At 33.0% G+C, this 15,496-nt stretch overlaps 1 protein-coding gene and 1 long non-coding RNA gene across 3 annotated transcripts in view; one reads left to right on the forward strand and one right to left on the reverse strand.

Annotated features, from left to right (window-relative positions):
- LOC149481782 (uncharacterized) overlaps nt 1–15,496 on the reverse strand; it is a 270,870-nt gene that overhangs the window by 152,371 nt on the left and 103,003 nt on the right. The window lies entirely within an intron of this gene.
- The window catches only part of NaCP60E (Na channel protein 60E), a 70,972-nt gene that overhangs the window by 42,756 nt on the left and 12,720 nt on the right, over nt 1–15,496 (forward strand). For both annotated transcript variants that reach the window (XM_089704874.1, XM_089704873.1), the window contains exons 4-7: nt 1,822–2,014; nt 2,311–2,530; nt 6,873–7,007; nt 7,348–7,565. In XM_089704874.1, coding sequence (XP_089561000.1) covers nt 1,822–2,014; nt 2,311–2,530; nt 6,873–7,007; nt 7,348–7,565 — 766 coding nt within the window. The remainder of the gene's footprint in view (nt 1–1,821; nt 2,015–2,310; nt 2,531–6,872; nt 7,008–7,347; nt 7,566–15,496) is intronic.

Raw genomic sequence — 15,496 nt, forward strand, 5'->3', positions numbered from 1 at the left:
AATCTTTAGACCCTGAGAAAGAACATAGGCTACCTTTCATTGCGAAATATGTACCACGGGCGAAGCCGGGGCGGACCGCTAGTTATGAATAAAATCTGATATTTAATGAAATGATCGCACAAATGCAATGTGTTAATTGATATTTTCTGTATGACATGTAGAACATAAATTATTTTCGCGGTTCATTTCTCTTTGTGATATTGAAAATTAATGGAGATTGATAACATTCGGAAACAAGCCGACGTACAGTTGCATTGCATGTAAATTGATTTCATAAAACATTTCGATGTATTTTAAAGTTGTACTTTATTTTTTTAAGAAAATTGTTATTAATAATTCATAAGATATAACGAAACGAAACAACAACTAACTCGCATAAATAGATATAAATTCTTGCTGTTACAATGCAAAAATATTTGACTCGTAAAACATGATATTATTGTTGCAAAGTTCTTATCCATTACATAGAAGTCTAGACTTCAATCTCTCTAAACCAACAATGTTTGATAAAAGCAATATTTGAAAAGTATAAACCCGAACTAAAGAGGTGCTTCAAAGCAATACTGTATTGATATTTGACTGAAATGTTGAGATACGTATATTAAGGTCTACAAAAGCAAAGTTCTTTGCCACAAAATGCGAAGATGGTTTTAATAAAACGTGTATATGACTAAATTTATGCATCGTTTTTAATTATATATTAATGAAATGTATAGGTATAGTTACGATTTGATGACACGAATTGAAGTTACGAATTGAAGTAGTCAACTAATAAATAAAACATTAAGTACAGTTAAATTTAACTGCTCGATTTTACTAAATCTACCGTAACAAATGGTGAATTTATTTGGTCAAATTGTTTACTTCTTCCTACACGGAAAAGAAATATTTTAGGTAAACATTTGTTTGGATTAAAAAATAAAAATTCATATTTAAGAAGATGAAGTTTAATTCATATTCACATGAGTATTCATTAATGTGAAAATGAATTAAACTTGACTAAATTTATGGTGTATACCAAACCTCTCATTAGAGAAGATATTTAAGAATAATTCATATTCACATAAATACACCTAGTATTCAATATTGTGCACGTTTCGTTGGACACATCGGTTTAAAGATTAAAAGCATCCATGCGATTCCTTCATTAAACTGTAGCAAACAAGTCTTATTGTCTTCTAATTGGCATCAAGTTTTGAATCTCTAAAGTGCTTTTATTAATTGGCCTGCGAATCGGCTATGAATTGCGTATCATTCTGTACGAAATTCAACTTTCATTGGAATTGTAAGCACAATTGTATTGTTTCAGTTATTAGCCAAGATGTTAATTCGGTAAAACAAATACCAAAATAAATGCTTATTTCCCAAAATAATGTGTTAAATAGCGTTATTGGATAATTGAATAATTATATTTAAAATTTTTGTGTTCAGTGATCATTATTTTATTATTGAAATAATTTAAATAAAATGTTACATTTCATAAATACGTTTGACCTAAAAATTATTAAAATAAACGTTAAATCATATTGCTCATTTCATAATTATCAAACATGTCCATTATATTATTTAAATTTGACCATACACTATCCATAATATTATTGCCGTTTGTTGTATACTATGTCATACAATATCAAGCATTTTTTTTAATACAACAGAAAAAACTATTCCTTGCAATTAACTGTGGCATCAGGCACAGTACAATAACACTTTAACTTCGTTGTGACGAATTTAAGAAAATATTTCATATCTACCTATTAAATACAGCATTATACCTTATTATTATTAAAACTACTATAAGTAATACTCCTGTTGTTTCTACAGGTTTAAAAACAATCATCAACGCACTGCTCCACTCGTTCAAGCAACTAGCTGAAGTAATGACGCTCACAATATTCTGCCTCATGGTGTTCGCATTATTCGCCCTGCAAGTATACATGGGGGAACTGAGGAACAAATGCGTGAAGAACCTGGTTATACCAGCGGGAGAGAATTTCACAGATGAACTTTGGGCACAGTGAGTGAACTGTTTATTACCTTTGTGAGAGTTTTAACTTATGTGTTCTCTAGGGATGGGGTACAATTGTTTGTGTGAATAGAATTTGTATAGAAGCTTTTGAACATGTGATAGCTGTTTATAGATATACGTAATTGATAAATTGTGACCCGCTTCAATTTTTATTTTTTCATAAAAATAAATAAAGATATTTTACATTCGTCAGGGTTCAAAGTAAGGTAACAAATAATATGCCATCATTATAAAAATAACAAGAAATCGCATTTCCTTTCTTATATTACTCAAATTTTCCGCAGGTGGATAAAGGACCCTTCACACTGGATGATGAATGATGAAGAATTGCCTATTTTGTGTGGAAACCTCACCGGGGCCAGACATTGTCCGCCGGAATACACGTGTTTATGTGTCGGCCCAAACCCCAACCATGGATACACGAACTTCGATAACTTCCTCTGGTCCATGCTCACTACGTTCCAACTCATCACTTTGGATTATTGGGAAAATGTTTATAATATGGTAAGTCACCTAGTTCAGGAAATTATTTATTAATTTCAATTTGATTTATTTATTTAACACACATACATACTATTAATACAGTCATCCCAATTCGATAGAGGTACATTGATAGTAAGTACTAAATATTTTTTTAAAGATAAATCATTTAAATCCCGTTAAATAAGCATTTAATGTAATATCATATTTATTTTTCGTATAATTTATTTTATCAGTCCTTTCGCATAGATAATTTCATCCATACCTTTCGGTCCGTCCCTTCCGTGTTTTACCTGATTCTTATCAAAATGCTTTATAATATTTTAACAACCCTTTTCCTATTATGCCAAAGACACGCTACTTTACAACTAGAGAATCCAATCCCGCATCAAAATCGCGATCCCGCAAGCCTGCGGGATTAAGATCATCAATCCCGCGGATCCCGCGGGATTTGCGGGATTGATTTTAATTATTATTATTTTTGTTTCATGTAATTATTTAAAGAAAGAAAATACACACAAATATTTTTAATTATTCTTATCAACATGAAGCAAAGTTATCACTTACCTATATATTATAAATTAAATATAATGATGTTTAAGACAATACAATATTCACAATATTTCACGTTTCATATTTAAATTTTTATTTGAAATAGAACATATTCATTGGTTTTAGAGGCATTTAAAATCAGCTTATTTTTTTTTGAAAATACTTTCGAAGAAATGATAAAGTATCTAACGTTTCATCTTTTAGATTTGATCTTATCTTGTTGCATAAATAGCCAGCGGCGGAAAAAGCACGCTCGGCTTCCACACTTTTAGGCGGAATTGACTTTACATAAGTATAAACAGCTTCCAAATACTTCCCCCTATTCCCTCCACATTCAAAAAGTGTCAATATCAAATCAGTTGAATTATCTCGAGTGGGTACACGCACAGCAGCTCTAGACTCTGCCACCCATTCAGTACGCGCAAAGTTAAATCCCCGTGCGCCGTAGGGGAATCCCCAGTCATAGAGTACTGGAACCACAGTATTACAATATTATTTCCTACTGGAACCGACATTGATTACGTTCCGTTCCGTCCGATAATAGTTCCGATCATCGTCTGAGCCTATTTTTCTTACTTTTTTTCAATCCCGCGAACGTGCGGGATCCCGCATGAGTAATCCCGCATTTTTGATCCCGCAAAAAAGGTGCGGGATCCCGCATTAGCGGGATCCCGCGTTTGCGGGATTGGATTCCCTATTTACAACAATATGATTTTTCTATCACTGGTGCTACTTAACATAGTCAATATAAAGACCATGGCATTTAATAGAACAAGAAAGGGGTTTTTTATCGCGGTAACTTGACTCAGCTCAATTTTACATGACTTGGCGTGATTTGCAGTTTACACGATATAGACGGTTGCGGTATTTATAGAAATTTCAGTGAATTTTTTAATGTTTGCAAGTATTTATCTATTCTGTTTCGCGTGGCAATGTAAAGCAAACAAACAAATGAATTAACTTTTACATTCGATGTGCTACGTTTTTACGTAGAAGTACTACGCGCTACGCGTTGCTTCGTAGCCTGAAGTCTGTGCTAAAGTCTCATATAGTTCACACATTAACAATTTTTACACGGTTTTACATAGGAAACATATACAGGAAACGACTTTTACATTCGATGTGCTACCTTTTGACGTAGACGCACTACACGCTACGCGTTGCTTCGTAGCCGAGTCTGTACTAAATTCTTGTATATTACACACATTTACAAGTCTCACGTGGTTTTACTAAACTTATAAACTTCGACGTAAATGTAAACTATACATAGACATAATTGCTTTCCTTACGTCGGTAGTAACCACTGCAAATGCTCTAGAACACCGCAATGCGACTAGTTGGTAACGCACTATTAGGATTTCATTACTTGCCTGGTCGTCTACAATTACCTTGCGTATGCAGCCACAAGTCACTCAACGTCAACGAAGAGGCTATTCATGACTCGACAATATCTTAGACAAGTACCGTTGATTAAATCTTGTCTTATATTGAACATCCAACACTCTTGATTAAATTTAGTTTTACGAATTGTTTGAAAAATCTTATGTGGAAAATCAAGTGTTGTTTATAAAATAACTGTTTTTGTGTAATATCTGCTTATGTTTCGTCGTTGTCTTTATCTACAGAGACTATCTTGATTTAGTATAGTTGTTCTTACTTTATTTACGCACATAAGATACCAAAAAAGAAAATTTCTGAGACAACGTCAACATTTAGGCTACACTTAACCCGGACCTTGATTTAATAAGAAGATAGCCGACCCTAAGCTTGCTCAAAATATATATATTCAGTGTATGTAGCAAAACATGTTTTCATAATATAGCGAAGTATTACCCGGAGAATCAAACAAAATCCCTCGCTACATTATCTTACACCCGCGGTCCTACCACAACAAAGGCTTCGTAACTGTATATGGGATGTAACGCTTGTGAAAATTAATTAAAATGATGCGTGCCACAAGGGACATGATGGCCCTTGTGGCACGCATCATTATATGATATTTAATATGTTAAAATTTAGTAAATAAATTTAAGAGGAAAATCCAGAACCCGCATCTATTAAATTTTTCAGAACAACTTTTAAGCTAGAGCTGGCTAGATATTTTTTCTTTTATATTCGTTAAAATTTATTTTGTTTACAAGCCAAAAAAATACCTCTTTACGACCTACATATTGCACGACTCACGATGCGAAGCATCAGAGAGTGCTTTACTATCGAAAAATTTTTTTCGCCTCATTTTTGCAGCTATTCTTATTATTATAGCCTTGTTAGTTCACGGAATCAAGATATTTTGCATACTATTGTCGAGATAATTTAATGGAGATTAATCCCATACTTTTTAAAAATTGATTTACTTCAATAGAATTGGAAAAAAACACCGAAATAGGTCAAAAAATTTTCCTGTCCGTCATGTGTGAAACCTGAAAACACTATAACTTGTGAAAAAATCCATCATTTGAGTTAAATTTTTTTTTTAAATATTCTAATCGACGATTGTAGGTAATGCGAATGATTAATTAATTCAGTGTCGTTTAATTGCAATTAATAAAAAACGAAAACTACAAGACTGTATATCTATATATATATATTTTTTTTATATTTCATAATTAAATGAGCATTATGAGTCGTGCACTTTTGGATTTTCCAAATTTATTTTTTATTCTCTTTAAGTCCGTTTTATTAAAAAAGAAGGGTTAATCAATAAACGCTTAGTATAGATACAGAATGAAAATTGACTTAAAATAAATTCGATGAATATAATATTTTTGTAAAAGTTGTTAAACGTTAATGCTCTTACGAATAAAAAGCCTTATAATTTTCTTCTCTCTTATGAAAACATGACGGTAGTAGGATGGTTTGTAGATTTTTACATTACTTCAAATAAAAACGAAACAACAGATTGTGATGAAACTTGGTTGTTATTTTGTGTGTTCACAAGAATCATAGAAAAGCTTTTACTAAGATATAGATAAGTATTAGGTGTGTTATTTTAAAAGTTCACGCGAACGAAACTGCGGGCGTCCGTTAGTACACATACATCACACATAGTAATTAAACAAGAATCAATAGCAAAAAAACAGAACTGTAATGAGTCCAAAATAAAATGCGATAAAACGAGTAAGCCCTCGTTTATTTCAGGACAGATATAAACGACAAGCCAAAATAAGGGTCGGTTAGACCGCTATCGAATTAGGCAAAATATGTAGGGTAATTGGTAGCGCGCTTAACGTTAATTCATACAAGAAAAACTTTATAATTCGTATAAATTTACGTTTATTTCTGATGTGGAATATCAAATGCTTTTTCAAGGTAGCAATGGAATTGTTTAAATTATATTTAACAAGGCATTTTCAATGCAACTATACGAATGTTGAATTTTAAGGGAACTAACACTGAGAGGTACTGAATCAACTTTGTTAATTAAATAATTATATTTGTTCTTTTTAAAATGATGCTTTAAATTAAAATCCAAATATTCAGCTATGATAATGATGAATAACAAATATATAAAACATTACATTTTAAGGATTTGTTTTAAACTTATTGACGAATTTGCGAACGTTTACGTTTTTGAAGTAAAACTTCTTAAGGCGCGTTGAGAGTACAATTCCAAGGTCACGTCATACCGTCACGTCATGGAGTAAGGCGACGATTTTGATATCTTTGGATCTTGCCAAAAAAGTTTCACTTCTGACAAGTGTGCTCCTGTGCACACACGTTCTTTTTCTTCAGTTTAGAATATTCTTATGGAAGACATGGAGATATTTTTTCAACAATAGTTACAATATTTATTCATATTTTCGTTTCTTTTCAGGTACTATCATCCTGTGGTCCGATGTCAGTGTCATTTTTCACGGTAGTTGTGTTTTTCGGATCTTTCTACCTCATCAACCTAATGTTGGCCGTCGTAGCGCTGAGCTATGAAGAGGAATCTCAGATAACACAAGAGGTAACGTTGTTATTATATATTTCATAAGCATTTGATTCGGTTATGTTCTTAAATAAGGCTGAAATTATAGCGTTAGAATAGATAGTAATCTAAAGTTGCCTTGGAATAATAGAAATGCGTTGTATTTGAGTTACATATTTGTGTGATATTATATTTGTTTAAAAGTAATGTTACGATTCAATGAAAACATACTCATTATAGTTAATTGAACAGTATAACAGCTCTGTTATTTTTTATTAATACTCACCAAACAAAGATATCGAAAATATCAAATCACATTTTTCATGTACGAAATATGATCAAAAATATTTTTTTTATTATTTATGCTTATTTAATACAGGAAAGAAAAAAAGACCTAAACGAGCACCGGGACGATTCAACCTTCAGTTTCGACCCGTCATCGCTCGCCGTACGAACACTCGCAAAAGACAAGAAGAAACGCATCGACGCTAGGAAAGGACTCTTACTTGCTTCATACTCCAGAAAAAGAACGAGGAGACGCAAAAGAGGCAAGACAGTACATCATGCTGTTACTTCAACCGCTGCTGATTCTAACAGGTAAGAAATGTAACGAAATGTTTCGATAAATTTGGTAAGAAACGTACCGAAGCTAGGAAAGACCTCTTATTTGCTTCATACTCCAGAAAGAGAACCAGGAGACGTAAGAGGGGCAACACGGTACCGTACACCACGTGATTCTAACAGGTAAGAGAGTATAAAAAATAGCGAATGTTCTCATGCAATAGACAAGAAACGCGTCGACGCTAGGAAAGATTTTTCGATGGTAAATATAGGAGACGCTAGGGAAAGAGCGTCTTTAAAAATGTTTAATTAAATATTTACAATATTTACAATTATTTGATAATAATTTCGTTTACTGTAATTTTAAATAGTGATCCTATAATATAAAATAATCAGTTTTGCTAAAAGTATAACAAATAATGTTCTGTATCGTATCACATGACGCGTTTATATTATCATGTTGTACAATTCATTCCGCTTACGTGTTTGGATTTTGACGTGTCACATAGAGACGTAGACAGTAACGTGTAAATCCAAGGTTCTGGAATTGTATTATTTTACATGAAAATAATAGAATATCGGTAGTTTAGAAAACGATACGTGAAAGAGATGTTCCTACAAGATGATATTTATAAAGAATACTATCTTGCGTTTTATATTTAATAATTTATTGAAGAACGAGTGAACAACGAGAACCTGCACGAAATACATTTAACTATCACATCGTAAGCATGAGTCGCCTATCTTGTATCTTAAATTCATAACATATTACCAACTAACAGCCCCGCTCTATTCTATTTAGCGCGATGTATAGTACAGGAGACTTCATGTTGAACTAAGATAAAAAATTTATTACGAAATGATGCAAAGTGCCGTAGACTAAATTTTCCACTCAAGGGACGCGGAGCGAAAACTTAGTAAAGTTTTTATAGCTTCACGTCAGATGACGTCTTTTATGTCGCTGATAATGATGAATATTTGATTTTCGTTAATAAAGTCAGCCAGACGCCTGGGGAAAAATGTTAAAGAAGGCAGGCCTATCTTTAGCATCAGTTTATTTTATGAATGTCTTCAAAAGTAATCGCATAAATTTCAATCGAGGGGATCAAACGGATAAATCAGATTCTTTTCAGTTATAGAAATAATATTTTCACTGATACTTAGTTAGCATTTGCCAACTTGATTTAAAATAATTTTTTTAAGTGGAATAGCAGTTTTAAGCGCAATACATAATTTGTACATCTTTATCTACAAACAAAATATTTTAGAGTTTACGCCACGTTTACGTGCATACCGCAAAAAGCTAAGCGCTAAAGATTATCTGTGTCAACGTAACAAAGTATCGTTCTTAGCGAGAACAACATTGGGGATAAAACAAAATTTATACTCACCTTAAAGTACTACACTAAATACGTTCTCCGATATAGGTAATAAAATACCACCATTTCCATTACGACTAACATTTCGATTTTCGTACGATCGAATTTGGAAACGACTTGTCGTTTTAATAAGTAACATTTTGAGGTTATGTCGCGTTGTATTTTATATCCTTACAATAATATGTGGTTTTATAACTTATATTTTGCTTTTTATGAAAATAATATTTGCGGTATAAATTGTTTCAAAAATATGGTATACTTACTTGAAACAGTTCCATGAAATTCTTATTCAATATTCGTACCTACTACGAGAAGTAGTACAATTCGTAGATTTACATTAAATCGAAGTCGGTGTTTCCAGTGACAATGTATTCACTACACACACTCACACAGGTATTAAGGTATATTATTTCGAATAAAAAAAACTATATTTTGTAAATTGGTCCACAGTTAGCAGAGAACTCGGTGAAAATACGCGACAACATAAAGTGGAATACTTGTGTGGAAACCTTCGATTTTAAAGTCCATTAAAAGTAGCAAGCATTAAAATAAGCGCTTAAAATTCCTAAAATCTAGTACTATACTACTGCTATGACTTTAACACTACCATAAATTTAAATTAAATAATACCAAAAAGAGCAACTAGTCATTTGCATTAATAAACATAAGGCGAATTATAATCCAAGCGAAACGCAGGTGTCTATTGTGTACAATATTACACCACTTGCGGCTTACTAATGCTTAGTAACTAGAGCCAAATGTGATGTCTCTCTAATTGGCGAATGTTGTTTGATAGAATCTGCTCATTACATTCATGACATTGCTTTTATATTCGTCGCTATGGCTTTTTCATAGACGTGGGTTGCGTTCTTGTACTGCTTTTGTTCTATTGTAAACGTTATCGTGACAATGTTTGGAAGATCTTTTCCCTACATTTTTTTATAGAAATCCAGATTGTCTAATACTGTACTACATGAATTGTTAATTTAATGAATTAATAATATGTTGTAAAAAGCTTTAACTTATAAAATATCTATTTCAAAAGTCAAAACATAATTAGCGTAAAAAAGATATTCCTACAAATAAAATTATGCTGGTGATTGTTTAAATATGTGTAAGTATTAGTTATTACATAGGTATAATGCGGGACTGTCTCTCCCTCGTGCTTCGTTTTTATGACAGGAAGAATAAGTCGTTCTCGTTCCGTTCAACATAACCAGAAAACGTGGACCTCTGTTATCCAAACTTGTAATGGATGCACTTATCTTTATAACACATGTAATATTTTCTTTATTTCAACTTAAGTTCGGTTCTTATTACTGTTATTACTAAATGGTTGGTCGCAATAAAAAATATATGTTCGCATTTAGATACAAAAGTTTGTGAGCTTTAAAAATAGCTCATTATTTTGAAAACCTTAGATAAGCCCAATGTACCTACATAGTACAACAAGATACACACAAGATATTTTAACTTTCATAATCATGAAGAGTTTACATCAAGCTTAACAGCACACACGACATCAATTATGAAACACCGTGGATGCAAGGCGTAAACTAGTTAATAATTTATCAGCGGTAATTACGAACTTTAAATAATCCGTATTGAATTAAATGAGTGGATAATGCAGGTGACGGTGTACAAAGTGAACTAGTGTTCCCATTGCGAATAATTAAATGAAACTGGATTTATCATTAAGTTAAGCGCAGTAAGTAAGTATTACTAATGAGATAGTGGTTTAACAGAAACCGCGAAATAATGAACTGTTTGAGAAATTTTAATTGTTGGATATTTAAGTTTAAGAATAAATTAATACTATTATAAAGGCGAAAGTTTGTATGGATGTATGGATGTATGGATGTCTGGATGTATGGATGTTTGTTACTCTTTCACGTAAAAACTACTGAACCGATTACAATGAAATTTAGCACACATATAGAGGGTAACTTGGATTAACACCGCGAATTTCGCCGGAATGTGCATTATTTGCAGCTACTATATCGTATCCTTTTTGACCCTAAGACCCCTTCCTATCTCAAAACTAAATTTAATTTCCTGCATTGTGAAAATTATTCTCTTCGTTCTGTGGATAGGCTTGTTCTGGGCATTCCTTTTCACCGCACACACTTCTATGGCGATTCCTTTGCGGTTACTGCCATTAAACTCTGGAATGCCTTGCCGATAAATATCAGACAAGCCCAAACGCTATCCACATTCAAAAGCCTTGTCAGGAATCATTACTTGAATCTTGCTTTTGACTCGGGATAGTATATTTAGCTCATGATCTCTCCTTCGCTGTAATTTGCCTTTTTATACATATTATATTATGTACATGTATTACGATATGTATTGTATGTATTTATTTTACTTATGGTATGTATATATAATTATAGGTATATACGTATGTATACATATATGATATCTATTATTATATCTAGGTATTATTTATAGTATATTTATTAGTATTTTTTTTTTTTCTATTAGTTTTATATTACATAATTATTGCGTTTACTTTTTACCCACCTCCTTATTTCTATTATGTTATCCCATCTTCAGTTGGTTGCCTGGAAGAAATCACTTATAAGTGATAAGGCCGCCATCTGTGCTGTGTCTTCTTTTAGTATAAGTTTTCTTTTTGTAAGTTTTTTGTTGGCAGTACAATAAAGTATTTAAATAAATAAATAAATAACACATAGGATAGGTTTTATCCCGGAAATCCCACGGGAACGGGAACTATGCGGGTTTTCCTTTGAAAATGCGGGCGAAGCCGCGGGCGGAAATCTAGTAAATTAATATCTACGATAGTCTTTCTATATTTTTAAAAGAATTCACATGGGAAAGTACCGTGTCTACAATACCGATTGATTTTAATAAAATAACAAAATTAATATTTCACTTACCTATTAATTGAAAAATAGCCTAACAATGTAATAATATCTATAACTCATGAAGCATATTTTCAGAAACTTTTACTTCAAACAAATAATAAAGAAAAATAAATAAAGCTTGACTCAAATGGGTTTAATTCCAAAATCCCGGCAAAGGAAAGGCCGACCAAAGTGATACCTGTCCGGAATAGTGCTAAGCTAGATTTGGTATTGCAATTCCAGATTTGCATTTACACGTAAGCAGCTTTCTTGTTTTCCAAATTGCGTCATAAAAGTCGCTATAGGAATGAGTGTAAACAAAATGTGGCAGAGAAAATAGGGATGTTTTTTCAATTTGAGTTTTTACAACACTGTTGAACGTACGTCCTTACTTTTAAATACTTATAAGATAAAAAGTATATTTATTTATATGAAAGTTGAGCCACCAAGGCTAGTTAGTATGATGTACAAAAGTTTATGATCTTTTAAGGGACCCCTGTAAAATCAATGATAATACGTTTACGAAAACATGATAAAATTTCATAAACCACGCTGCTCTGAAATTCTTAATATCGGCTTTATCCATTAAATATGAACTAAGCTCTCATATTACATACTTTAATTAATTAATCAGATACGAGCGTATAAGCCTCTTCCATGATCCAGATAGATGTAATTACACACAGGAGGTCGAGAGTGTGGTTCTGATAGAAAATTTGGAATTCCCGTTTACCTGTATTAATCTTTGCGTCACTTGACCGGTAAAACGAAGGTAGATTTAATAACCTTTTAATGCATAACATACTAACCGCTCGCTTGAATAAAGTGTCAATAAAGAATGAGGTATCTTTTATCGTACTAGGTAATATTGAGAAGATTTAGACATGGTTGTTGTTTGTTATACATACATGATAGCGTGTAAAAATATATCCATGTACCTACCCTCAAAAAGAATTATACTAATGTAGCACACCAACTAATAAACTTTCCTACGAATTTCTTCGTAAAATTTTTGAACCAGGAAATAATTTGTAGAAAATTGGAATCATTGTTATTGTAACCAAATGTTTAGCTAAACAAACTCAATTTTGTTATAAAACTGGTCGTTTTCAAACAATAAAACTTTCAACTTGTGTGCATTTGAACACTTCAGTCTTTAAACTTGGCTACATTTCGTAGCTGAAGCTTTATTACCGTCAAAGCAATTACTGCCCAGGCTATAATGTTAGTTATAAAACTGTGACTTGCGATTGCCGGGTTGTAGTTATTTATTCCATTATATTTATGTGAAACATTTTGTTGAAATATTTAATAAACAAGACGTGTGGCACTCGGGGACTGCCGCGGTAAAGCTATTGCATGCTATGCCTTCAAGCCACACTTCCGTGCCCGTCGGAGTGGGGAGCGTGAGGTTTTTTCGTTACGGAATTTCTGGATTCGGTCCCCGCGCTCAAGGCCCGCGATAGAAGCTATGCAATAGCTTAAAAGGGATTGTGGACTACATATTTAAATAGAGCAGTCGTTTACATAATTTGTATGTTATATTGCTATACTTAACGTCAAAGAAATGAAACCTATTATCTCTATAATATATAAAAATGAATCCCTGTTTTCCTTGGTCATGGCATCATGCGCGAACGGGTGGACCGATTTCAATAATTATTTTCTAATAAATAATATTCCGAGTACGAGGATGATTCTTATGGAGATAAAACGTAAACATGTACGGGCGAAGCCGGGGCGGGCCGCAAGTAATGTATATTAGACTATTTACTCCAAAATGAAAGCTTTTTTCACTTATCAAAACAGTAAGCGTCGCAAAACATCAATAACACATTCAATAGCGACGGTTGACACACTCTAATTTCACACGTGGAACCCGAACAGTGAACAGTAATCACAGTCGACAATCGACCCAGATCCATCGCGGTATCTTCTGTTGCCACTTGTGACAAGGCGGCCAACCGTCCCCATTCTACAGGACCGTCCCGCAATGATGGATGTAGTCCCGTTTTGTAATAATCAGTAAAATAGTCCCGCCAAACGTTGGATGCGTCCGTATGTCCTGCAATTTCTTTTTTTTTTGTGGAAAAAAGTTTATTTATAATTCGTCAATGTAGTATCACTTCTGTTGCGCGAATCAAACAAAGGGAAATAAACTTGAAAAACTGCTTGGCCATTGAGCAATACGTTTGGAGAGTCATGACTCATGTCCAATCCCCTTCCCCCTCCCAAGGATCTGATGACGTCTGAAAAATCTGCTCAGAAATCCCAAACTGTTAAAAAAAGTCCCGCATACAATGTCCAGAAATATGGCCACCTTAACTTGTGAGTCGACGAGGAAACCATTCCACATCGCACGCCCCGACCGCCGCTCAACGACCGGAATATTACGCAAAGTACGAAAGCATTTAGACATTTTTCCACCGTATAAACTAAACCTAGATTGTTGCATCGGCAGGTGTAAAAATGAATATTCACAGCCGCGCTCGACATTTTCAATTCTGTAATATTCTGCGGAGTGTTATGCAAGTTTAATTTATAGATGTGACAATATGAGTTCAACAAATTCTATAAAATGTTTATTTTCTTGCTTTCTTGTTGTGTATTTGTATTAGGCACATATTCAAAATATCGATAGAGAACTTATAGAGAAGTACCCTGATAATGTTCAATGCAATTCCAATCAGAATTCGATTTATAGAATAAAAAGGAAAGACGGTTGTGGAATTGCTATTTGGTTTTTAAGTTAATTCCTCAGCATGACTAATAAAATCGATACCATAAAATAATGATAAAACGAACACTTAGATGTGTTTATCAGCTAAGGCATCAATTAAAAAATACATGCAATAATATCATCATGCATCCTACAGATAAATCTTCTAAAACTGCGATAAACTTAGGCACTTTTGCAAATATTAGCCGCATTTATTGACGAATAATTTCAAAGCAAAATTTTCTGGTTGCTTGAAGTGCAGCGGGTCTAAAATCGTAAAGCCAGTGGGTTGGAAGAGCTCAATTTACTCGGCGAATATTGCTTGCATGAGCGCGATGCTTAATATCGATTGTAGAACCGTAGTTTAATGACGTAAATGTCGTAGGTACTCTGAATTCCGTGTCAGCTGTTAATAATGACACAAAGCCTGCAATTATTTCGTTTTCTTTTGTAGATTCTTCTGGGTACAATGCATAATGGTAGAGCGGAGATTTTTACATCTTTGATGTAATTAAGTAGAACAGCATGGTTAATTTAATCAATACCAAGATATTGCATTAAAAAAATCTTTTTAACAGCATGAAAACTAAAGCAGAAGAAATAATTAAAAGCACTAATGCTAGTTTTTTTTTTCTGTTAATAAAACTAAGCTAACTGAGATATTACGAACTTTTGAAACTGTTAAAATTATTTGTTTGCATTTTTTTTCCAAATCTCCGTTTATGAAAAGAATGTCGTTTAATAATATATTACAATGTTAAAAATAGACAAAGACATTTTATTCTCATCAGGAGTACAATTACTTCACGATACATCCCCTTAGTACATCACTCATCCTTTCAGAATAAGTGCCTTTGTTCGTTTTTATGCTTAGAAGTCTAATCGTTAATTCATTAGGGGATGCAGTCGTATACTCAACCCGACTTGCATCTTGTTTGACCTATTTAAAAAGTCAACAAACGTAGGGAACATTAGCATGATAATAATGTTTACAAAGGCTAC

This window comes from Colias philodice, chromosome 16, assembly GCF_061535455.1.
Source record: "Colias philodice isolate Cphi_HAF_F1 chromosome 16, ilColPhil1 Martin Lab GWU primary, whole genome shotgun sequence".
NCBI lineage: Eukaryota > Metazoa > Arthropoda > Insecta > Lepidoptera > Pieridae > Colias > Colias philodice.